Genomic DNA, 25,889 nt, shown 5'->3' on the forward strand with positions numbered 1-25,889 from the left:
TTATTATATATGTAAATTTGTAGTGCAGCATATTCAAAAATGTATCTAATACATTGATAAAAAGATCGATCTCTTGTATCTTAAAAACTATCGTTTAGTGCAGTATAGCCCATAGACTAATAATAAGAGTAGACCGAGCTATGGCAACCCTTTTGCTGCTCATAAACCAAACCATGTGACTGGTGGATATCCTAGCAACAGTGGGCGTTGATCGTCTGCTACGATCAACGCCTGCGAGAAATAAAATAAATAGCATTGATGGAACACAGAAGAATGATCTTTTATGGAGTCCGATTTGTAAATTTGTTATTCTAAGTTGTAAATATTTTGTTAATATAGTGAGTTTTTCGTTTAGATTTTATTGTGCATTTTCTTTAGTCAACTTCAATAACTCTCTAAGCAATTAAAGATGCAAGCGCCCAAAGAGAATCGGCAAACGGTAAGATTTTTACCTACAATTTCTATTTAAGATACCGATTAGTACATTTTTGCGTTAACGCAAAACGTTTACGCCATTACGTTCACGCCAACGCTGACGTAGAAGTTCCAAATGAAATAAAAGTTACTGAAAACTCTGATCAAAAACTAATTACTAATGTCAAAATAATGCATAACTAAAAGAAAAACAGTTCAATCTCTGAACCTGGAAAAAAATTATAATGAAAACACATTACGTCTTAAAATACATGTCGAGTGCCAAACTATAGATAATGTTGCCATCTAGCAACCATGCTGCCAAAGTTTTCGCCAAGCCTTCCACCAGTCACATGATGTATCCATGAACCAATTTTTTCATCAGCAAGTCTGAGAAAGCTCGGTCTACTCTTATTATTAGTCTATGGTATAGCCTATCTAGGCTCTTGCACCATTAAAATCAATAGAACCAACCAAAAGGATCGATGTTTTTTGGTCGATGTATTAATACCATCGATACCAACTTTTTACATCGATGTTTTGAAACATCGATGTTTTGCCGTCGATGTCGAACCTCTACCCGGCACCCTGAAGTTAAATTGACTAAAAACTCAGATTTGAAGGAACTTACGTAATGCTGTAGTTAGCAGTGTGCTCGCCCATGACAGATGTTTCAAGCACAGCCTGTTCCTCTTGCTCGAAGTTGAGTTTGGTGGCGAACGCATCGACAAGGTGCCGCTTGAAATTTTTTACTCTCCCATCCTCTTCATTTTCCGCGAATCGGATTTCTGGGATGGTTCCGTTAGCCAGCTGAACAAACTGAAATGGCGTAGAGTACAATGTCTGAAGGTCTTCTGCAATAAACTCTGCGAACGAAAAGAAAGTTTAGAAAAAGGAACTTCTTTTATTCTAATTCTTACGAAATTTAACACACAACATCCAGCATCCAGTCCTTGGCTTTCATTTCAGTGTTGACGTCTTAAATTCAAACTATATTTTTCGCAATCACAAATTGCTATAGGACCCTACTCGTTGGGTTTATTGTTATACAAATGAGGCAGTGAGAAGCAAAGGGATGTAAGTGGCAATACGAAAAATTTGGAGATAACCAGTACAAATGGTAGGTGATCCCCTCGTCTGTTTTGGGGCAAGATATAGTGCTGGTAGCCCTGGTAGGTGCTAGTGTATGGCAGGATTTAGAAAAAAAAAATCAATGTTAGCCTACCTATGATGTTATCTTTAAAGTCGTTTTATTCAAAACTTGAAAATGTCCACTTACATCCCTTTGCTTCGCACTGCCTCAAATGGAATGGATGGAAATAGAGAAGAGATTCGCGCCAGTCGTATTATGAGTGATTACTTTCTAGATTAGATAATAGGAGGCATGCCCATCAACAAAGAAATGATAATTAGGATGCGCTAACAAAGATATGGTTATTACAGCAACTTTTATTAGACAGAAATAGGTTTTTACTTTTCTTTTAAAAACATACACTGTTGAAAAAATCCTGAAATTTCACTGTAAAAGTTACTGGCATTCATAATGCCAATAACTTTCACCATAGAATCCTATTTTACTGTAAAATTTTACGGTAGAATAAACGAAAATTAATAAACGCAAGATGCGAACAGCTGATTCGATCTAGGGACCTTCGTATCGGCAGGCGGCTTTGTTGCACACCATGTAAGATGGGACAGGTTTCCATGGCAATCACCATCCTTATACATTGTAGAACGAGCTTTTCTCGTGAACGATATTCAGTATTTCAAGCTAATTTTTTTTTCAGCCTTGTTTCAAAGAACACCATCGAAATAAAAACCTTTCTTGAATGGAAAAAATCTGTTCTTTCTAGAGGTACTAACGAAAAAAAGACTCAAGGTGATAAACTTGAGCAACAGCGCTTTGCAAATAGGCTATATTTTTCTCTCACACCATGTAATTTTATTTATTCTAATATAAAGTCCATTTTTTTAAATTCTGGATCGAAAACACTAGTCAAGTAAATATATAAAACAACTAGTGGTACCCGCACGGCTTGGCCCGTAATAGAAAAATTAAAAGGTCTTTTGGTTCGCCTATACATTTACAAAAAATGTATGGTGAATTTTCTCGCCAATTGGCTTGTACCCATGTTATGGTTCCACGTTATGATAATTTCGTATCTCGCCAATTGGCTTGTGCCCATGTTATGGTTCCACGTTATGATAATTTCGTAATTTACTCGTCCATCTTATTATATTTTTGTTCTTAAAATTGGAACAGAAAAAGAACCACATCGAATTTTCGAAAAAACGCTTCGAGGTGCACACCCCCATGCTACAAACTAACTTTGTGCCAAATTTCATGAAAATCAGCCGAACAGTCTATGCGCTACACTGTTATAACCAGAGGTTCCAGACGGGTGATTATATTCCCCCTAAGGTGAAAGCATGGTGACCAAGGGTGCCATACTGGCCAGGAAGTAAAGCAGAGGTGCGAAAGTAGCAGACAGTCGTAGACAGGGGTGCCAAAACAGCAAGCAATCGCTAAATGACTTGCTGGCGCATGCGCTTCCGACATACATTCACCATTCAACCACTTCAATATGGCGGACGAATGATAGGTTGCACTACGCGTGGCTTCTACGTCTTTCACATTGAATGAAGTACACTATTGGATTAAATCTCAACTTTTGTAGGATAATTCTTTAAAATAACAAGTAAGTACAGCTTTTGATCACTTTGTAGCTTTTAGGGCTTTCAAACATAGTTAAAAGTACGTTTAATGCTTTTCAGTTAGCGTTAGTCCGTTACGATACCGTAGTACCGTTAGTTGTTTATTTTCAGGTTACCGTTACTATCGTGAAAATTCCATCATTCACACAAAACGCTACTAAATGTATCTATCATTATTTTCTTGAGTACTCGATAAGCAACATTTAATCACCGAAATAGTAACCGCAATGATATTTTCAATAACCAACAAGTGAGAACCTAAATAAAAATGATTCTTGTGCTTCGTGTAGCGAACGTAAAAAATAAAAAAGAAATCTCTCTCCGTCTATCTTTTTCTTTTGCTTTTTCGTTCAAGTGTTTGAATCATTTCCTGTTAGCGGTTATTCGATAGTGTTAGGAGTTTCTTTAAATTTTTAACTGTCGAAAAATTTTATGCGCATTTTATTTTATTGTTATTTTGATTGAAATGTTGAACGTTTGAGAAACGATTTTGTTTTATCGTAACTTGAATATTCCAGAATATTTTTGGCTGTTCATGTAAATAATTCATAAGTACATCTACACTTTACTTTCGGTGCGGTTATTTCTCACAAATGATCATTAACTTAACTATGATTATTCAAATAATTACTCGTCTTTAACTTTAAATATATTTGTGACAACTCTTTGATACCAAATAAAGTCTGTAGATATTTATTGTTTTATTCATCTTTAATATTACTTTGTAAAACAAAAACAAAAAAAAAAAAAAAAAAAAAAAAAACTCATCAGTACGCAGAATTTTTTTACAAGTTTTTTACCGCTCCGAGAGTTATTATAATTATTATTATTTATTTTATTTATTTTTAAGAAAAGGATAAAAATTTCACAGGTCCGCAATGTTTTTTATTTGTTTTTACCGACCCGTGGGTCAAAAGAGGTTGAGAAACACTGATGTAGAGAACGATCAGATGAATTAAAGCAATGAGCACTTCTTAACTATGTTGAAAACTCTGAAATATGGTCAAATGCTGTAATTACAAGTTTTAATCATTTCCAGTACTGAATTCATGCAATGTGAAAAGTGTGCAAAACGTAGACTATCATGAATCAAAACAAAACTATTAAAAAAAGAAAAATACACAACTGTATTCAAAAACGCACACAATACGGGGGAGGGGGGAGGATCTACAGTAAGGGTGCCATTTCTCTCTCCGAAGGTTCATTCTTTTCACCCCGGCTGCCTACTTTTTGAAAGGTGCCTGTTTTTCACCCTAGTTAGAGGTGAAATTTCGGCTCCGTATTGGGTGCCGCTGGTGAACAAGCGTTTCACCCCTGAAAAGTGCCGAATGCAACCTGTAGTTTTAACAGTGTAGGCGCGTCACAGAGATCCCGACAGACAGAGAGACTTTCAGCTTTATTATTAGTAAAGATAAAGATAAAGATAATTGAATTTGTTTGAGGTAAATTCAAGTTTTGCAATCAATTCTGCAGTCAGGTTTGACCGTCTTTTAAATCTTTTGAAACGCTTTTCTATTAAAGTTCAGTACTCCACAACGCCTTTCTAAAAGTTAAAAATCTGCAGAAATTTCATTCTGTCTTTTCATCTTTTACTTATACGAAATCTATATACTAATATTCTAAGGAGGGAGCGTATTTTTGTACGTTTTTATGTTCGAGGTAATCTCCGGAACCACTGCACCTATTTGAAAAATTCCTTCACTATATAAAAGGTGCATTTTTACTGAATGACATAGGCTTTAAATTATGCATATATGTCTTTATACTCTTTTTAAAAACTTATAAATTCTCTTCGCTACCAGTTTATGTTTTGTTCTCATATAGGTAAAAATATATGAATGGTTGAAGGTTTCCCTTTGAACTGAATGCTGAAGGATGGGCACATATGAAATGTAACAATATCTCGATGCCAGCAGGAGAACCGCCAAAATTTTTTTCATGTATTTGAGGCTGCAGAAGATAGGGCCTGTAGCATTATATTTTCCAAGAGCATTGAAAATCATTTAGAGTCACATAACGCTTAATCTTGAAAATTTAATTAAATGAAATGAATCTGCGATTCGCTTCGGGAAAATTAGTTTTTGAATTCAAGTAGTGTAGATAGACAATAATAATCAGTGTTTCTGAAAGTCATAATTTTGCAAGCATTTAACTAAGTATATTTAGTTTAAAAAATTCTTAACTGAAAGAGTAATTGCACACAATTACCGTACTTTCAAAGTTAAGAGTCAAAACTACAACGAACAGAAAACTGTAGATTGGAAAGGATTTAACTAGGAGGAAAAAATACATAAAATTATTTGCGGAACTATTCTTCTTGATGACCGTCTTTAAGCATTTAAAAACGATATAATAAACTAATATAGCTCACAAATATCCTATCAGAAGGAAATTGCAAAAAAAAAAAAAGAATGGAGGCATATATTTAAAAAAAAGCAAGTTTCCCGAAAAAAACGAGTGCAACACGTTAAAAGGCATCCCGGGATTAAAAAAGTCTGCCCTCTTAGTAGAAAATACAATATTCATTCTAATAGCTAATCTGAATTCGGTCACATAAGAATTCATTTGGAATATTTTTGTGGTCCTTTGCAAAGTCGATTAACAGTTAAAGATCCTGCCAACCTATCAAGCAGCATCTCGATCTTATAGGTGACGACATAAATTGGAAACTAAAACCTTAGTTTACACATGTAATTTTTTGACTCCGCTCCTAAACTCAGGTAATTGTTTACGACTATTTTAACTTTTATGTCAACTTTTAAACCCTATTGCTTTATGGCAAACATTTAGAAAAGATCTCTTTGATGGCATATTGCAAGGACGGCGTCAGAAGAAATACTATGATTGTCATTCAATGTAAAAAGATATAAAAATTAAAGGCAAAATTTGTGAATGAAGCGGACACTCAACAGGGAACTTTTGTTTGCCACCACCGCAGAGAATCAACGAAAAAATTCTATTGAAACATGATTGGTACATGAAAACCAGGAATGTAAATTAATGTTGATCGGCATACTCGATGGAACTGGAAAAAACTAATAAATTCAACACTGTCAAAAATCAATCAACAGGCTTTTGCGATGTTTTTTACGGAACCGCACGGACTTTACTTAAAGGTATAAAAACTGACCATTCCACATTTCACTACTTTGAATATCTCCTCCAGAGAGACTTCGCACGTTTAACAAGAAAAACAGGCAATTGGAAGAATTTCTTCAATAGGGTACTAATCTGGACTTCTCTTCATGCTTCTTAAATTAAAGACGATATCTCAATAATTCTATTGCGCAACTTCAATTTGTCTAATTTATTCAATGGCAATCAACCACAATGAAATTCACTACGGAATAATATGAGGCAGTGAGAAGCAAAGGGATGTAAGTGGCAGAATTAAAAATCTGAAGATAACCAGCACAAATGATAGGTGAACCTCTCATCTGTCTGTGGACAAGAGGTAGTACTAGAAGCCCTGGTTGGTGCGGCTGTATAACATGATTTAGGAAAAAAAATCAATCAAAGCCGTTATCTTTAAACGCGTTTTACTCAAAACTTGAAAATGACCACTTACATCCCTTTGCTTCTTACTGCCTCATATGATTTCGAATATTGTTCTTGCGGCACCAGCAGCATATCAGTTGACTCATAATCCTTGGATCCCCATGGTCCCTGTATATTTCCTTTTTCCAGTTAAAGTGATTACAATATCCAATGAAAATTTCTTATGCCATCACCATCATCAAACGTACAACTATAAGATTCGTAATGCAACGTTACATACGGGAAGATTGTATTGTTCAGTGGGACTCATATGTTGATCTATCTTGATCTGGAAATGAGGTAAATCAATTTGTTTTAAACCACATAATAGCAAAACAAAAAAATATTGCTTAGAATAAATTTTTTAATTAAAAAGTAGCTTTATAATATTTATTTAAGATAGATGGTTTTTTTTAACCTGAACTATGTCGGGACGGGCTTCCAGTATCATACAAAAAGAACTTTAATGAGTCATAAATTTTAAAAGTTCATGCCATAATACAAAAAAAAAAGACTATTTCTTTCAATGATGACAAAATAAAAATGTAAAACATATTTCAAATTAATTATTTTAAACATATTTTTATAAGAAATTCTTTAGCCAGATATGATTCAAAGAATAATCATTCACAATTCTTGTGTTAATTTAAAAATAAATAAATAAATAAATAATTGATACATAGAGTTGAACGTTACATTTAAAACAAAACTTTTTTTCATTCAGATTTTGTGATGTTCAGATAACTCTTACTGCATCTCTACATAGTATAAAATTCAGATAACTCTTACTGCATCTCTACATAGTATAAAATGAAGTCTCCAAAAAGCGTCTGTGTGTTTGAACTCGCAAAACTCGAGAACTACCCGGCCGATTTTACTGAAATTTTCACAGTTTGTTCCTTTAAGTCCTGAGAAGGTTTGCAGACCAGTTCAAAAACGATTTGGAGACTAGTTCTTTTTTTATTCCAATTTAGGCCCAATTTTCACCTAAATTCCCGAATATGGGGGTGAAAAATTATTCGCAAATAGTAATATTATATATCGTTGAAAAGGGAAGAATTTTCCGCTTTCTACGCAATTTGTTCCAATGGTCTAATTTAATTGCTGCGGGAGTTTTTTACGTTTATAGCTCGATTTTTTTTAGGCTTAGCTGAAATTTAGGCACTACTTTCTTCATTAAATCCATCAATAAAAAGTGAAGGAATTGTCGCACACTTTTCTTTTTGACAGCATTGAAAAGAGCTACTTTTTTTACTCCAGATCTAACACGACCTAAGGTCGCAAGTTTAATCCTCTATCTCCATTAGAAAAAAGTTACAAGCGAATTAAATGAACTTCAAAAATCTGTTCTCTATTCAAGTTTTTAACCATTTTATTTTGCGTTTCCACGGTAACGCTTTTTGAATCCATTGTTTATTTGCCATCTTTCTCATTTTCAATTCTTAAACTTATTTTATTTTGTGTTTCCATGGTTACGCCTTTTAAATCCATCTTTTTCATTTTATTTTAATTTCTTAAAAGTATTTTAGTATTTGTCGTCATTGTTTGGTGAGAAAATTTTGCATGATGGTTTTTTTTTCTTTCATTTAATCCTGGTTATTGAAGATACTTCACTTGACGCAAATGGTTTTTTCTAGGTATACCGAGCAAAGCCGGGCAACGCAGCTAGTTCTTTACTAATCCAGCAAAAGAAAAATAAAAACGAGAGAGAGAAAGAGAGAGTAAAAAGAAAGAGAGATAAAAGATTCGCGGAACTTGTTTGCTAATCGGGATCAACTGATAGCAAAAGAATTTGTGTCATGTGGGTGAAATTTAAAGCGTACACTACTGTCTACTTGCAGTAAGCCAAGAAGTTGAATTTTCGCAAAGATCAACTAAATTTGGTAAAGGAATTGCAAAACAAAAGTTGCAAGTTTGAATCGTAAATATTAAAATGCTGCGAGAATAACATTTTTTTCTTTAACATTAAATTGTGAAAACGGGTGTAGGTTAATGATTCTCAAATGATTGACAAAAGAACCTCATTTTCTTCAGAAGAATTTCTTCATGAGAAAAGGTGGCACAAGTATTAAAAGTTTGTAAAACACTGCCTAAATGCGCCGTTTCGGAATACATTTATTTATGCTTTTTAAAGACGAAACATGGATTTTTCAACCTTCAGTGCTTTCTTCCTCTTCCTCTTTCTTATCATCTACGGGGACGTCTGCAGGAATCGGCAGCACGCTCTCTGGTCCCGAACCCCGCCTTCCGAAAACACGTTTGAAGAAGGTCTTCACTTTGTCCCATGCTTCCGTGAAGAATTCCCCGACGCCTCTCTTCGGCCTTAGCTGTATAAGCTCAAACTCTCTATTGGATAACAGAGAAAAACGAGAAATATAACATCAATCATCAACGTAGAACCGGAGAGAATTGTTTAGTTTCAGAAATTGTGAGTTAAAAAAACAAAAGGTGTGTGCTTGATTGAGTACCGTGGAATGGGGTTTAAATCAGAACAGCAGGGTGAAACGGAACGAAACTTCCCAATAATACAAAGAATATCCCTATAAATATACATTCGGGTATTTTTCGTTGCCAATTTGTTTTTAGAATTAAAGAATTCAGAAATTAAGTCCTTTTGTCATTTTAGGAACAAAATCGACTAACTAACAAGACTGTTCGTATAAAACCAAATGCTCCGATTCAGCCCATTTCACGGTAAGTGGTTAAACTTGAAGCTACTCACTAGTGATACGGAAAGAAGATTTTAGTGAGTTAACTTGTCAAGTTAAAATGAGAAGTTCATCTCGTTTACCACTAAGTTTATTTAGAAAACACGTATAAAAATTCTTTAAGAGATACATCAACCGAGGGCGCCCATATGTAAAATTTTTAGGGGGGGGGAGGCTCAGATATTTTCCCCATGGTTTAGCCGGATATTTTCCCCATAGAAACCTTTTTCAGTACAGATTAGAGTTATTAAAATTTGACATTTTTAGTAACTTATTCATTTTTTGCTGGAGAAGAAATGCTTTTACCTTTTTTCAAAGAAAAAAGTACTAAAAGCAAGGAGGTTCTAATTTCAAAGGGGAAAGGGGCTTGAGCCCCTACTTGCCCCCCCCCCCCTACGGGCACCCCCTTGACATCCGCCGATATATTATAAGAAAGAGTAGAAATCAAAATTACGTGAAAGGAGAGATATTTTACGCACATCTATCTCAATTTGGAGAAAAAATGCAGTAATTCAAATAATTACGTTTTCCTATTCTTTGCCCCGTTTTTATGAATTTTACAGCTCTGTAAATCAAGAAGGACTTTATGTCTGGGTAAAATTTCATATTTTTCTCATGTCTGGGTGAACATTACAAGTCTGACATTTTCAAAAATTTGCAATTTTGCACTTTTTTCTCCTTAAAAAAAATGGTTGAAAAAAAAAAACCTCTGACAATAGTTTTTTGATACAAAAAAAAAGGGGGGAAGGAAAAGAATTCTGACAACGCAGTATTTTAATACAAAAAAGAAAAAGAAGAAGATTAGATGCACATTAATTACCCTCTATTTTCGAATAATGTAAAGTAAGATATCGTAATTTCTCAAAAAAAAAAAAAAAAAAAACACTCTTTAAAAAAAAAATTAAAAGATTCGTTTTACTTACTTTTCTTTGGTTTCTTCTATGAGCAAATTGGACACCTCCACCAAATATCTGAGAGCTTGTGAGCCGTATTTTCCACCGCTGTCATCTCAAAGAAACAAAATGGTTTAACGATGTGTTCCTCAAAGTAACAGCTTTTTACAGATTGATATTGTGTCTTACCTCCAAGGCAGTGCAGGGAAACGTCAGCATTCACAACAATCTCTCCTCCCATCTCACCCCAAAGTTTCGTGCTACTGGAGTACCGGAAATGCTGTGTTTCTTCCATCTAACAAACAAACAAGGTTACTTTTTACAAGGAAAAAAGCCACACAGCCTAAAAGTGTTAGGACAGTTTCAAAAAGTGACATTTTTTTCGAATTTCTAGAAAAGTACCTAACGAGTCATTCTGTGATGTTTTTCAAATGGAAGGTATTCGCAACTCTAATAAACTATGGGGGGCACTGCAGCCACTGTCTAATGGCGGATGAAAAAGGTAAAACAAACGCACGCCGCAAAGAAAAGAATGCTAATAAGCCTAGTAATTTTTGTTTGTATGCAAGACATTTTTGCTTTATTCTTTTAAACTAATTTTTAAAGTCTTGCGGATATTATGGCCCACGTGGAAAGAAATGAGAATTCAAGAAGCATTATTAAACGTTAGAAAATACCGTTAGTAAATCACCGCAAGGTGGCGTATTCGAGCGCTGGAGTTGCGAATTACTTGATTCTACTTTTTGTAAAATTATCGTCTGCTGTGGTTTACATATTAATATTTGTACATTTATTATCGTCAGCAATATTTGTATTTCTTTTTATTATTGAACTTATTTATCGTCTGCGGTATCTATTGTTTTTTTTTTGTAATGGCAATTTGCAACTCCAATAACTATAGGAGGCACTGCAGCCATCTTCTAATGGCGGATAAAAAAGGTAAATAGTAAGTTTTGTTTGTGTGTATGATTTTTTTTTTTAATTATTCCTTTGAAATAAATTTTTAAAGTCTTGTGTATATTCTGGCCCACGTAGAAAGGAATGAGAAATCAAGAATTATTACTATCCCGTAACAGGGGAGACGAAAAAGTAGGACGTAACACAGGACGTGAGGTCTAAGAGACGCTGTATTTAAAAAAATTTTTAAACTCGTGTAATTAAGATACATTCCGGTAATTTCCCTCAGATGCTCTTTGGACTTTTATTAGCAAAGGGAAAAATATTTTTGAACTTTAAATCAAAATATACCTTTTCCGCGGGAATTTTGCTAGAGTCTTAAGATTTTTCGAGAAAATCATATGCTGCAGTAAATAACTAACTACTCGTAATAAAAATGAATCTATTATTTATTAATGATTTCATTTTAGTTGCTTAATATATACAGATCATTTTGGTACCAGAAAATTGATTATATCAAACTACGAAAAAAATTTGACAGCCCTTTAACTATAAGTATTTCGCGTCGTATTTCGAGGAATAATTGAGCCGCTCAGAAGCCAATGCGATTAAGTCCATTTTTTGATATTTTCTGATTTTTGGAAATTTTGATGAAATAAATAATAATCTTCTTAGTTATTAAAAGATTTACTCATTGGTTAATTTTTTCAAGGTTAGACAGCCCTTTTTTTAATAGCTTCTGAATGTATTGTATAATAATTTCAGAAGCCATTCGGAACTCCAGCGCTCGAATACGCTACCTTGCGGTGATTTACAAAACTGCAAATGAAACTTAAACATTGCCACGTTGCGTTCCACGTTTGTCAGTTGACGTAAACACAAGCAGTTTATTCTGAGTATTTATTAACGCAATCGATGTGTCCTCGTTTGCTTTCAACTACAGAAATTAATTCGTCCCTTAGTAGTATTCTCGAGCTTCTCAAAATAATGTTAGTTTTCATTATTTCCTTAATAATTGGTGAAAGCGAAAATTCTGGATTAACAAACTTGGATAACGTTATACAAGGTAAAAAAAATTATTGTTTTGTATGAATTTGTAAGAATATGGGGTTTTTTTTAATCTGAAATTAATTAAACTTACCATATTTTACAGCAGCATTTAGTTGGAATGGACAGTATGCAAAATATTTTCTTGAGTATATTATCGTAGAACAAAATGAATAACCGAGAAAGAATTTACTTTATTCCTTTTATTCTCAGCTGAAAGGTTTCGCCAAATTTGTTTAGGGTTATAGTATTAGTATAGTGCGAGCAAAGTAGCCGTGGCGAGATTTCGCGTTTTTAGTTAAACCATTTTTAATTTTTATCATGAGTGGAATAAAATGGTAGTAAGATTACAGAATTCGATAAGTGAAAGGAAATAATGGTCAATCAACTGAAAAGAAAACTACCACCATATATCCGTGAGAATTTTGTTGATGATTTGCATAACATGACATAATTAAATCTAACTCAGAAATTAGAAAAATCGAAACAGAAAATTTTTAAATTAACCGATTCGGGAATTCGAGAGAAATAACTCAGCTGCAAATGGAAAAAAAATAAGCGCTAGCCAAGCAAGGCAAAAAAGTATCATCTTCTTTCGATAATAATTTGTAATGTCACATTGAATTTTCTAGCATTAATTGTTTTTCTTGTCAGGCCACAATTATTATTTAGTTTTATCAAGAATTGATAAATATCGAATTCAACATCGTGGAAATAGCTGCTTAGAACTACGAACTACGTAGTTTGCATTAATCTTTGACGTTTAGTAATGCTTCTTGAATTCTCATTTCTTTCTACGTGGGCCAGAATATCCACAAGACTTTGAAAATTAATTTAAAAAGAATAAAGCGAAAAAATCATACGTACGAACAAAAATCACAACACTTTTAGCATTTTCTTCGTTACCATGTGCGTTTGTTTTAGTTTTCAATTCCGCCATTAGACAGTGACTTCAGTGCCCCCTATAGTTCGTTGGAGTTGCGAATTGTGAATAAGTCCATCTTTTATCAATATTTTTTTACATAAACCTTGAAATAAAAGTTAAATTTTTCTTCTTCTTTCGATATTTGTTGGCAACACTGAAAAACAAGAAATTCATAGTAACTTTAACTGTCACCTTCTAATTACAATTGTTTGAGTTTTATGCATGTGCGTCAGAACACAAAAATATTACGTTGAAGTGTTTGCGAAAATTATTGTGCTATCAAAAACATTAAAAATTTTTTATAAATAACTGCAAAAACTCTGACTTTTTAAAATAATAAAATAGATTTTTTGTAAGGGTATAAAAACTAAAAATATCAATGGAAATAGAACACAGTGAAAGTGAAAGTGATGCGATATTTCATTATAATTCAAAGAGGGCTAACCGTATTGGTTCTGATAAATCGTCAGATAACGAAGATACAGAAAATCATCAAAATAACGGAAAAGTTGGTAGAAAACACAGCAGGCATCCTGGGAAATGGTCGAGAAATGTTGAGAAACAAAAAAGGATACAAGGTAAACAATATCAAAATAGAAATAAAATAATAATTCCTGCAAAGAAATTTGATAATAAACCTTTTAACTGTTTACGACTTTGTAATCGCAAGATAACCTTTTATCAAAGAAAACAGGCGATGAAAAAATTTTACAAGCTTAATGATCATCATAAGCAAAATATATTTTTAAGTGGGTTAATTAGAGTCCATGTTATCAAAAGACAACGACCCAGGAATAACACCAATGAACCAAGATCTCAGTCTTTGGAATATTTTATTAGACTTAACGGCCAAGATGTTGGTGTTTGCAAAAAATATTTTATAGAAACATATCCAATAAGTAACGGGCAACTATATAATTACTATTCAAAGGAAGATCTGAAGGCCCACCTGGGGCAACATATTCCAGGTAACAAAATAGGTGATTCCCATGTAAGAAAACGTATAAGTTCCTTTCCTGCTATTTCAAGCAATTATACAAGTCATAATCCCAGACGCTGATACTTAAATTCAGACCTTTCTATTGTAAAAGAAAGAACCCTTTCAGAGTTATGGAAATGAACCCACAAGAATTTCTTTCCACAAAACCATTGGAAGAATCTGTTACCAGCAGAAAAATATCAACAAGTAGACTAACAGTCAATTGGCTTAATATGAGATGGATAAAATTGGAAAGGTCAAACCCAAGCAGCATTAAGTTCAAACATAATTTTGACGAGGTTGACACCTTTTATGTAATTGATATTTAAAAAAAAATAGTTGGCCAGTAAACTTAAAAAATATAACTCAACCTATATTATATCCTAATGGCAGAACAATTTCAAGAGAAACAAAAAAGACATCATATGTTTATTAAAGTCTATACCTCCAATTAAACACGACTTTTACAGGACATTAAGGACAACACGTGGAGATCAAGATTTACATTTAAATAACTCGGAAGAAGATGATGTTTGTTATGATGAATAAACATAAAACTTATGACCCAATAAATGTTATTTTATTATTTTTACATAAATTTCTTATATTTTTCAGCTGCCAAAAGGTATAAGTCCTAAAATTTTTACGATGCTGTAATTATTTCAATAAATACTTACGTTTTTATTTACACATCCTGTACATATCTTGTTTTTTTGCGAAGTTTACACTCGAAAAAAGACTGTATACACTTTTCCAATTAAATTAATAAACCAAGAATTTTAAAAACTAATGTATCAAAAAACATTACTTTTCTCAATTTTTGTTTTTCGGACTTAACCGCATTGGCTTCTGAGCGGCTCAATTCAGCCTTTATTGTCCCTAAAACATCATTGCGTAACGTTTGTGAACATTTCAAACAACTCTCAGCGTCATCTGGAATAATTTGCATCTCTTCCGCATTACGCTGATAAGATAAATGAACCTATATCCGCGGCTCTAACGTTAAGAGCCTAATGTCTACTACTGTTCAAAATAGTAACATTGAAGGTGAGGTGCGGTCTCACAAACTTCTTCTAAAGAATGCAATGAAATTTAAACCTGATGCACTCGCCTAAATATACTGATAAGCAAGGGGGGTGTTCAAAGTCACAAAACAAAAAGCTATTGGAAAAAACCATTCAATCGGACTGAAAATGACATAGGGGGACCGCACCTCCCCTGTTAAGGGCTATAAACATTAGAAAATGCAAATCACGTTTTTTGTTGTTCTCAACAGGGCTGTGGGGTCGGAGTCGGAGTCGAAGAGTCGGAATCTGATAGATTTTGGGGTAAAGGAGTCGGAGTCGGAGTTGTTAGAAACAGGCCGACTCCGACTCCGGACTTTTTTTCTTTAATATTCACTGACTCTCCTTGCATTTTTTAAAAAACTCACTACCAATTAGTTCGATTACATGTATAAAGGCCTTCTAATGAGAAAATAACTGTCATTGGAAACCAGCTGGCTTGATTGTTTATCGAATTTTCTGTAATAGCTATCTACGCCGCGCCGTCTCCTAGTTTGCTTATTTTTTTAACTCTCCTTAACTAATAGCAATTGTCAGCAAACGGTTTTGTTGCCTAACATTTTCTAAGTAATGACTTTCAAACAAAAATAATAATATATTTTTTACTTCTATCTCAGTTCTAAAATAGTAAAAAGAATGTATTCCATGAGCCAGTCGGGACCTGTAGCTCGGGAGAAAGCTTCTGAAGCTATTCTGTAAATTCAAATTAGTGTTGGCGCGAAAGCGCAAATCCAAAAGATCCGATAAAATATATCTGTTTTTTAAATTTAAAACTTTGTCTATAAGCTTGGTTCTCACAAAAAAGTATGAAATAAAATAAGTACATGATTTCTTGGTGACAACACACACAATAATTGCAATAAACCTTAAAATCTTCATATTAAGATTAATGCTAAACCAGACAATAAAATTAAAATTAAAAATTGAGCGAAAAAGAAATATAACTATTGGTGCAAAGCAATGTATCACCGCATTTTGTGTAAAATTTGTTCCAGACGTACGTATACCCTGCCTCTCTTCGCAATATAATGCCTTATTTTCGTTGAAAATTAATAGATGAAATATAATTTAAGATTTATTGGGGATTTTTTTCTTTAATTGTTTTTATTTTTCAGAATTGTAGAAATTTTTTTCATATGAACTCCGAAATTAACTTAGGGTGTCACCCACTAGATGGGTGTCCCCCGGGGCGAACCGCCTCGCCCACGCCTCCTGTCAAGAAACGTTTTTTTGACTTAGCAAAAAAGCTTTTGTTTTCTCAAGTGATAGCTTTCAAAATTGAAAGCACATGATTTGATCAACATCTATTTGTTAAACATTAAAGGGGAGCAAATTAATCCTTTTCAGTTTTTTAATAAAAGAGATTTTTAAGTAACTTTTAAGTAGCCCATTTTTAAAATCGCAACTATTGGAAAATTTGATTTTCGAATTAAATTCCTAGCGTTGTATGCATCTTGAGTTTACAATATTTTTCCTTTCCCTTAAGGGGGGGGGGATTGAAAAAATAAATAAATAAGTAAATAAAAAAGGTCGGAGTCGGATATTTCAAAATCCAGGAGTCGGAGTCGATCGTTTTCCTTCCGACTTCCCAGCCTTGGTTCTCGAGCCGCCAGTCAATGAGTGCTCAAAAGAGGGGTGTAACGTGCATGGAACATTCGGTAATTTTTGACTTCAGAATATTGTTAGGGGTAGTTAGTTAGTAAACATACTAAATGTACCCACCCCCTGGGGGGTGAGCTAAAGGTGGGAGGGAGGGCGAAGCAAATTTTGGGTTTTTCGAGAACATGACGGAAACTGTATGAAAAAGGAGTTCAAAATAAAAATTTAAGCTAAATAAACTTTTTATAAAATTGTTCCTACACATATTTGTCAAATTTCCAATAATTTTCCGGGTATATGTTATGAAAAATCAATAGTTTTCGAAGAAATTCTCAAACATTTGCTCCTAGTGCCTCCCAGGGTTTGTATTCATAAAATTTACAAATACAAATGTGACGACCAGCAACAGGCTCTGGGCCCAGCTAGGCTGGTCCTAGTCAATTAATTAGTCCCCATGAAGGTCAATGGCCCTCTTAAAGCTATCCACTCCCTTGCTCATTACCGCCTCTTCCGGTAAGCTATTCCAAGTGCCCACGACCCTGCTAAAGTAGTAGTTTTTCCACAGACTTTTGACAGTCCAGTTTGTCCACAGACACGGAATTTGTCACAGACAAAGTTGTAGAGCTTTAAATTTCCTTCAATTTGATATGCTACTTTGTTGCATTTTATTCAACCAATTAAAAGTTATAGAATTTCAAGCACGCACCTTCATGGCAAAAAATGGAACACTTGTCATTCACAAACAACAAACTGACAAGGATTGAGCACTTTCTCTTTCCTCAATGAATTCGACAATCCTGATTGACAATGAAGAAGTATTGGTGGATTATTACAACACAAATGATGCCGCGCTTCCAGAAGGGGTTCGTAAAATTGTGACTTTGCGACAAGGGGGAGGGGGAGAGTAAAGCGAATTGTGACATCAAGTATTTTTAATGAGAATATGTTTATGAAAAGTAGCTTATAAAAAGTACTTTGTGACCAAGACGAAGGGGGGGGGGGGGGGAATGTTGAAAAAAAGTGTAACACCATGGACAGCCAGTTACCAAATGATTTGCAGTTAATAAGCGGTTAGGTTAACGAATAACAATTGAAAATTGTAGTTTTGGGCTTTTTATCGAAACAATTTTGGTTTTATTTCCTAGTAGGGTTCTTGATCTTCAAACAAAAAATGATTCGTTTCATTATTTCATACTCAATATTTACTTATTATTAAATATTACACACACTTGAAAAACCCGCTTTGCCCTTCCAGGAGGCCCAAAGCGGGTAAGCCGTTCGGGTAAAGAGGGTAAGCTTAACTAATTGTGATTTGGTGCACTTATCAGTCAAATATGAAGTGAGAAATGATTAAATCAATTGATTAGCTAAATGCCATAATGAAAATATAAAAAAAGTTATACTTATCTAATTTAAATTGAAAATCTAAATCAGCACACTTGATTAGAAAACATAAAGAAATAATTGATTAAATCAATAGACTAGCTAATTTCCATCATTAAATAACTTTTTAAAGTTGTACATATCATATTTAAATAGAAAATCAAAGTCAGTACAATTGCCAAAAAATATAAAGAAAGCTGCAAACCCGCTTTGCCCAAAAGCACGTTTTTCGTTTCAATAATTATAACCTTAAATTAATAATTTAAAAAAAAAACGGAATGACGATCGTAGTTTATAGGTAGATGGGCAGTCAAAATGAAAATTCTTTTATCAAATTCTAAGTAGGGGAATGTAGAGCAAAGTGAAATAGTGAAATATTTGCAGTTTTAGCGTCACCTTGTCTTGTAAACTGAGATACACTGTCAAAACTACGGGTGCCTTTGACTAACTATTTGGCTCCCTGGGGTGAAAACACCGGGCCTCAGGGTGCAGTAGAGGCTAGGAAGTGTGATCAAGGTGAATGACGCTAATAAATGTGAAAACGGACCTCCTAAATGCATGGGTGAAACGCTGGCGCATGCGCTCTCCGCTCTGACATCATTCAACCACAATCAATGGCGGACGCAAGAATAACTACGCACATGCACTTTCCCATTGAATGAAGTACGAAATTGGATTAAAACTTATAAGTTTCTGCGATTTACTCTTCAAAGTTTCGCGTAAGTACATGCATTTGATCATAGTGTAGCTTTTAAGGCTTTCGAACATATTTAAAATTGTTTCAAAGGTACGTTGATTCTTCAGTTAGCCGTTATATACATTTGCTATTCCTATCATGCATAAATTTTAACTAAAAAAAGCTATCAGCACCGGATAAGTAACATTTAATAATCAAAACGCTTAAATTAGATGATATTTGAAAAGTTATTTCAACTATTAATTTTGACTATGTGGTTTTACTTGCTTGTATTATCAACAATCTTGTGGATTTTTAACTAAGAGATTCATTGTTGCAATGTGATGCACTCAGCAAGTGAACGGAAACTCTAATTACGATGATGCAAATAGCAAAAACATAAAAGCACGAAAAAAAAAAAGGAAAGCGGATTGAGAAAAAGAAATTTCTTCTCCGTCTCGTTTTTTTTTTTTTTTAATTATTATTTATTATCTCGTGTCTAAGTAAACTAGCTTTCCTCGGCATTATTGCTTAAAGCGAATGACTGAACTAGAATTTGTTTTGGCTTTTAATTTATCGAAAGACTTTTGTTCTTTTATATTCTTTACGGATATTCAAATGTCGAATCATATATACGTACGTACTAATATGGTGCTCTTTGATTAAAATTTCGAACGTGATGAAAGGTTTTATTTTTCCATGATTGCAACATAATTGAATATTTATTGTTCGTGTAAATGATTTACAAATAGTACCTACGTTCTTCATTTTCGGTACGATCGTGCTGCAGTAAATGTCATTAACATATTAAAATTACTGAGCAATCCAAGTGGATGTACGAAAATTAGTGCACGGCAGACAAATTTAAGTCATGAACACTTCTAAACTATGTTCGAAAGTTGAAATGTGATCAAATGCCTTAAAGTACAAGTTTTAATCATTTTCAGAACTATTCAATGTGGAAAATGTCCCAAGACGTAGCTTTTTATAACTCAAAACAATAAATAATAATGTATACAATTGTTTACGGAAATGCACACTAAACCGAGGGGGGGGGGGGGTGCTCAGCAACAGAAAACAGAGGGTGCCAATGTTCTGCCATAGGGTTCCGTTTTTCACCGCGGTGCACGCTGGGTGAAGGGTGCCGGTTTTTCGCCCGTGTTAAGGGTGCAATTTCGGCACCGTAAAGAGTGCCGCTGGTGAACAAGCTTTTCACCCTCGAAAAGTGCCAAATGCAACCTGTAGTTTTAACAGTGTAGGAACAGTAAGCTTTGGCCCCCATGGGCTGTTGCGCCACTGAGTTTTGTTCAGCGTCACCTACCTGGTAATATTTTAACCATGTAGTATATTTCAGTCAGGAAAAAAATATCTCTGAAGATCAAAGCATATGATATTGCAAACCAATTTTCAAAAATTGATACTCATACAGTAAAAAAGGGCTACTTGGACCCGAAATTTCATATTTTTGCGTGTTATACACTGATTTGTTGATTAAACCCATAGTTTGCACTGATAGCCTTGTTTTTACCACTTTTCAGACGTGCTACTACCACCTTAAGCCTTTTCTAAACAACAATTTTAACCTTTTATATATTCTTTTCTATTTTTAAAAATTGGGTTCAAGTAGCCCCGCGCTGGGTCTACTTGTGGTCCAACTTAGCAAATCCATTATAAAAAGCTGTAAAACAAGTGGTGGTATAAAGAAGAGCCAATGATTTTGAAAGAAAACTCATAACATACATTCTAGAGAGCAAACTATTTATATAAATTGCAATATATTTATATAAATTAATATAAAATCAACATATTCACAAAAAACATATTTTTAGGCAAACATAATTTCTCATATAGAAATATAATCTAACTACAGCTAAAACCAATTGAAATGCTCATTATTTAAACATTAGAACGAAAGAAAACTCCTCTCTTTAATGTCTTGGGTGGATTTATTTTCTCTGATAGTATTATTTAATACCTACTCTTTCTAGCTACTAAATACTACAGTATGCCCAGGCTTGTTTTGGTGACGATCTTTTAATTTACTTTTTAGAGTTGATATACTTAAGTCAAAATGGGCTGATGCCACTCTAAGACATTTCTCCGGAATTAATTGAATCTGGGCACAATTGTAATTTTTCCTCTAAATAATCCGCATATTTCCTACTTCAAGAGGTTCTCTTTTACTTTCGGACCCTTTTTATCCCAAGATCTGCAAATAAATGGGTATAAATAGTAACTAACCTCTCTATTTTAAAAGATTACAAACCTTACTTAACATAATTTAGTGATAAAACGTGGTCCGGAACTGCTTGAACCCTGGGTTCAAGTAGCCCCATTTTGAGGCAACCAGTGCACTTTTACTAACTTATATTAGTTACTGTGTTAGTTATAAACCTATAAACCTTAAAACACTGTCATTTTATTAAGAAATAGAATGTAAACATAACACTATTTTTACCTTGGTAATATCATATGTTTCCATGAACTTACATGCGGAAGTTTGCAGACGAAAAAAAAAAGCTGTTTAGACAACTTGCAATCACATAACCTCAATCAGAAAAATGCGGGAATAGCATAAACTTTGTTTCGTGAACCAGCCTCTGCCTAGTACTGCTACCTGTTATGGAGAAGATTTTTAAGTCTATATATTCAGTTTTAAAGGACCAGGGCGGATCTTAAATACTTTTTTCTCCGTGGTTCAAGTAGCCCCGCTTAACGGAATTGCAATTTGTTGCTGTAAGTCAAAAGTTATTTTTGGTATTACATATAAAATGATCAAGTTTTTATTATTAACATTTTTTATATTGATTGAGACACATTAATATTCGATAAAACATTTATTTGTTTAATACTAGTCGACCCGTGCGGAACTCCGCACTGAGCTTCGAATCCTTTCATGTGGCATTTCGCTCTTTAAAAATTTCAGAGAAAGAACATTATGAAGAAGAATCGAAAAAAGTTGACGGATTAAAGTAAACGGAAAGAAGTAAACGCAAAAAAGAAGACATGTAATTTGAAGACATCAGCAACAAAACCTCGTTAAATACAACGTTGTGATAGTGTGATGATCATCGCTCACCTTTTGTCTGTACGTATTTTCAATGCAAACATAAGTATTGTTAAAGGTTCCGGTGCAGCTTCAAACTTTCTTGAAAGGACGACACAGTTCTTGAGAAAACACAGGAGATTTATTTACACTATGTACAGGGAAGATCGTTAACAACTGCTAAATTAATCACCAGCAATTAAGCAAATATCAATCAACACCGTGAACTCAACGGGTACACACGTATTTACATCCAAATAAGCAAAAATACAGCTCAAAAGGCTTCACAAAACAGAGCAATACATGCTCTCCAGCGTACCGCTACAACAATTCACAAGCAAAAACTAACTCGAGATTGACTTTTTGTCAAGCGGCACGGCAATTTATAGACATCGAAAGAGATCTCTCAAATATTCCAGAAAATCGTAGACGGTTCTCTAACCCCTATCTTATTTCTTTCCATTCACAAATTTTATCATTCAGAAATGAGGGGACCGTATACTTCAGCCGAATGTACGGGGGCTGTATATTCATTACAAGAAACTATTTACAGGTTACGTTACTACAATAATTTTAGATGTAAGATAATTTAATAAACGCCAAATTTAGCTAGATTACGACAAATTAATCACAAAAATAATTACTATTTACAGAATTTGTAACAGTAGCATTAAAAGTGTGACTGAGTGACTCGAAGGGAAAAAAAAAACAGTAATTGTGCATATGAATCACGGAATCAGGGTGCTCATTCAAGTCATTTACTTTTAAATCGTGGAGAACAACTTTTCTTGCCCCAATTCCACAAGAAAAGCTCATTGACAGGGAGCATTGCCATGATCTTTTAATTCCCTTGCGTGTCATTCATTCATGAAGGTTTTGGAGATACAGCGGAAACTTTCGCTTGTCGCATCCTCTTAAAACTAGCCGCACAAAAGAATGACGTATTTTGAATTGCTTTTTTTTACCCAATCAAATATAACACAACCTTCAACTGCCAAGTTGGTGAAGTAAAAACGATTTGTTTGTCACGAAAAAGAAATCGACACAGATGAAATAAAATGCATAATGAAATATTTTGAGGGAAATCAAACTTAATGCATTTGATTTCCTTGGGCTACATTCGAGGTGATGTTTCAAACTAGAATTAGAATCCAAACCCACATTAATTTATAATTTAATTTTTGAGCAAAACAAGAAAAAAAAAAGAGCATTTGCTTTTGTATCTTTAAAGAAATTATATTTTCATAAGATACGTAGTCGCTTTCCCCAAAAGTGCTCATGATCCTATTACAAAACTTTGAATACGAAAGTTACATTGTACGTCAAAATAACGTTCTTTGTTCTTATTTTTCCTTTGGATCATTCTTCAAAAAGTGTAACTTTTCTGTCACACTCCTTTTACAGTACGAACTTTAAGGAACAATTCATTTAACAATGCTTATCAATTTCAACAAATTCGAACCTGCCAACAAGTGCTTAATTATAGTTTTTATCTTAATATATTTTTTGTTCCCAGTGAATTCTCACCTCCATGGCATTCCACACACCTGGTGTGAGTGTTTATGTTGTTTAATAACTTGTTTAATTAAAAGTATATATTTATTTGTTTATTATTTCTTTCACAAGTGTCTTAAATACTAATTGTTTAAGTATTAATAATTTTTTATATTTGTGTTTTAGTTTGTTCTAGGAGGATAAGGAGTTATGTCACACAGTAAATTCTCACCTCCGTTACCTAAACACAAAATGCCATTTTTCATTAACAGGTGGCAGTAATGACATCACATTTTATTTTCCATGATAGATGGGAGCGCTCTTGTTTATTTTCAGCCATAAAGAAGTTGTGAGATTTTCGTCGGAAAACAAGAAGATAGATTTTGCTATAAAAACAAAGTGTCGTTATTGTGATTTCTCACCTCCGTGAACTTGATTTTCAGAGATGTAAATTAATTCAAAAAAAGAAGTGCGCGTGTTTTCATTTTCTTAACATATGCAGATTGTAGCAACAAAGCGACCCTATCAATGTCAGTATTTTTGGGATGAAAATAAATGATAGAAGGAAAATATACCGATTTTAGGCAGTCTACCAAAATTATGAATTGCCAGTATCAAATTTACTAATTTTGAAATTTATTAATAATATGCTTTTTTAACACATTTGAACTAAAAGGATAACTAAAAACTATGCCGTACTTTAATTAAGAGAGCTTAATATTAGATTCACACTAATCATTGAAATAGCTCATTGTTAACACAATTAACAAAATTACTACTTTGATATTTAATTGGCCTCGGTTTTCAAACACTTACAGTTTTTTTATTTTATTTTTATTTCCGTGAACAGGGCATTTTTTAATTTTTTTTATTTATGATTAAAATAATTGGAATTTAGCTGGGCCATTGTTTATGGTTACTTCTAGTAGGCAACACTTTCATGTAAGAATGAAAAGAAAAGAAAACACGAGGTTTCGAAATTGAAAAATATTTTCGTTCAAAAGTTACACTTTCTGAAGAATAACCCATTTCACCAGTGATCAAAGAAATAAAATCGTTTCAAATTGTAAGATGCATTTAATAATAATAATACAAATGCTTTTTTGAATGAAAAATAAAAGCACAATTCAAATAAGTAGTGAGGTTGCAAATAAAAGAGAATCGAAATAAATCTATCAGTACCCGCCACTAATAAAATCACTGGACTATAAAATCAACAGCTTTTTTAAAATCAAATCTGGAAGGATAGAATCATCGCAATATCAAAACATGTTAAAACCATTCTTTAAAAAAATTATTAACTCCGTTTTACAAAATTATTTTGGACAACATACGTAAAAAAATACCAAGAAGAAAAGGAATCGGTCTTGGAAGATAAGGATATCTCCGTGCCAAATTTTCTCTCTTCAATAGATGTCAGAAAAACAGTTGATGTCAGGGGTGCCCACAGGGTTTTTTTTTAAATGTTTTTATTTATTTATTTAAATTTATTTATGAATTTACTTTAATTTAAGTTATTCATTTTATTTTATTCTGTTTATATTTTATTTTGTTTATTTATTTAGTTTGTGTGTGTCATTGGCGTACCACAGAACTTTTCTAATAAAATAATAATTATAAATAAATAAATAAATAAATAAATAAATAAATATTGAAGGGGCTTGCATGTGACAGCCCCGAAACAGCTGTTTGCTGAGTTTTTAACTCTTTTATACTACTTTATTTGTACTTTATACACGTTGTTGTCATTTTTACTCAAATAAATAAATAATATTTTTTTAAAAATAATAAAAAATATTTAAAAAAAAAAAGAAATAAAATAAACAAAAAAGCTAGAAAATAAAAAAAGGAAAGAGGACTGAGAATTTTTTCTTTGGGGGGGGGGAATTTGTGCCATTGAACTTGGGGGGGGGGGCATCCCTGGTTGATGTTATACGATGCCCTATAGAGCAAAAAAGGAAATATAATGATGAAAGTTACAAAACATTTTGTAAACTTTCAAATACAATTGAATATTTACTTTCAAATCCCGTTAAAATATTGGCGTATTATTCTCTGATTAAGACCTTGTGCAAGTTTGAAAAATGTATCTCGTGTTTAAAATGTCAACTGTATTTTGAAACACTTAAAATAAAAATAAATGAAGTAATTCATTCCGTTTTTAGAGTATTTAAACTTCAAAACCTTTCATTTTTTAAAGAGAATGTAGTTATGCCGGTTTATAAAATCAGCCACTTTATAAAATCAAGTGTTCTCAAAACGAATGTGATTTTAATAATCGGCGGGGAATGTACTAACTAAATTCAGTTGGTGTTTTCAAAAGAGGGAATTAGTCTTGTTCAAAGCATTTTTTTGAGCAATCACGATTGCTTATTGCTTTCATTGGACTGTTTTGATGTGATATTATTTTATTTTCCCGCCAGCACCCTCTGCAGCATCACCGTCGACCGGCTCCTCACGATGCTGCTCCTCTAGCGAAAACCGTCTCCAGGTTGCGTCAATATCCCACACT

General features: G+C 33.4%; 1 protein-coding gene across 1 annotated transcript in view; it reads right to left on the minus strand.

Moving 5' to 3' along the window:
* The window catches only part of LOC129234433 (uncharacterized), an 86,535-nt gene that overhangs the window by 50,533 nt on the left and 10,113 nt on the right, over positions 1-25,889 (minus strand). The window contains exons 3-6 of the mRNA XM_054868432.1: positions 10,457-10,562; positions 10,298-10,382; positions 8,822-9,012; positions 1,046-1,280 (exon numbers count right to left, since the gene is read on the minus strand). Coding sequence (XP_054724407.1) covers positions 1,046-1,280; positions 8,822-9,012; positions 10,298-10,382; positions 10,457-10,562 — 617 coding nt within the window. The remainder of the gene's footprint in view (positions 1-1,045; positions 1,281-8,821; positions 9,013-10,297; positions 10,383-10,456; positions 10,563-25,889) is intronic.

The sequence above is a fragment of the Uloborus diversus genome, chromosome 1 (genome assembly GCF_026930045.1).
Source record: "Uloborus diversus isolate 005 chromosome 1, Udiv.v.3.1, whole genome shotgun sequence".
Lineage (NCBI taxonomy): Eukaryota > Metazoa > Arthropoda > Arachnida > Araneae > Uloboridae > Uloborus > Uloborus diversus.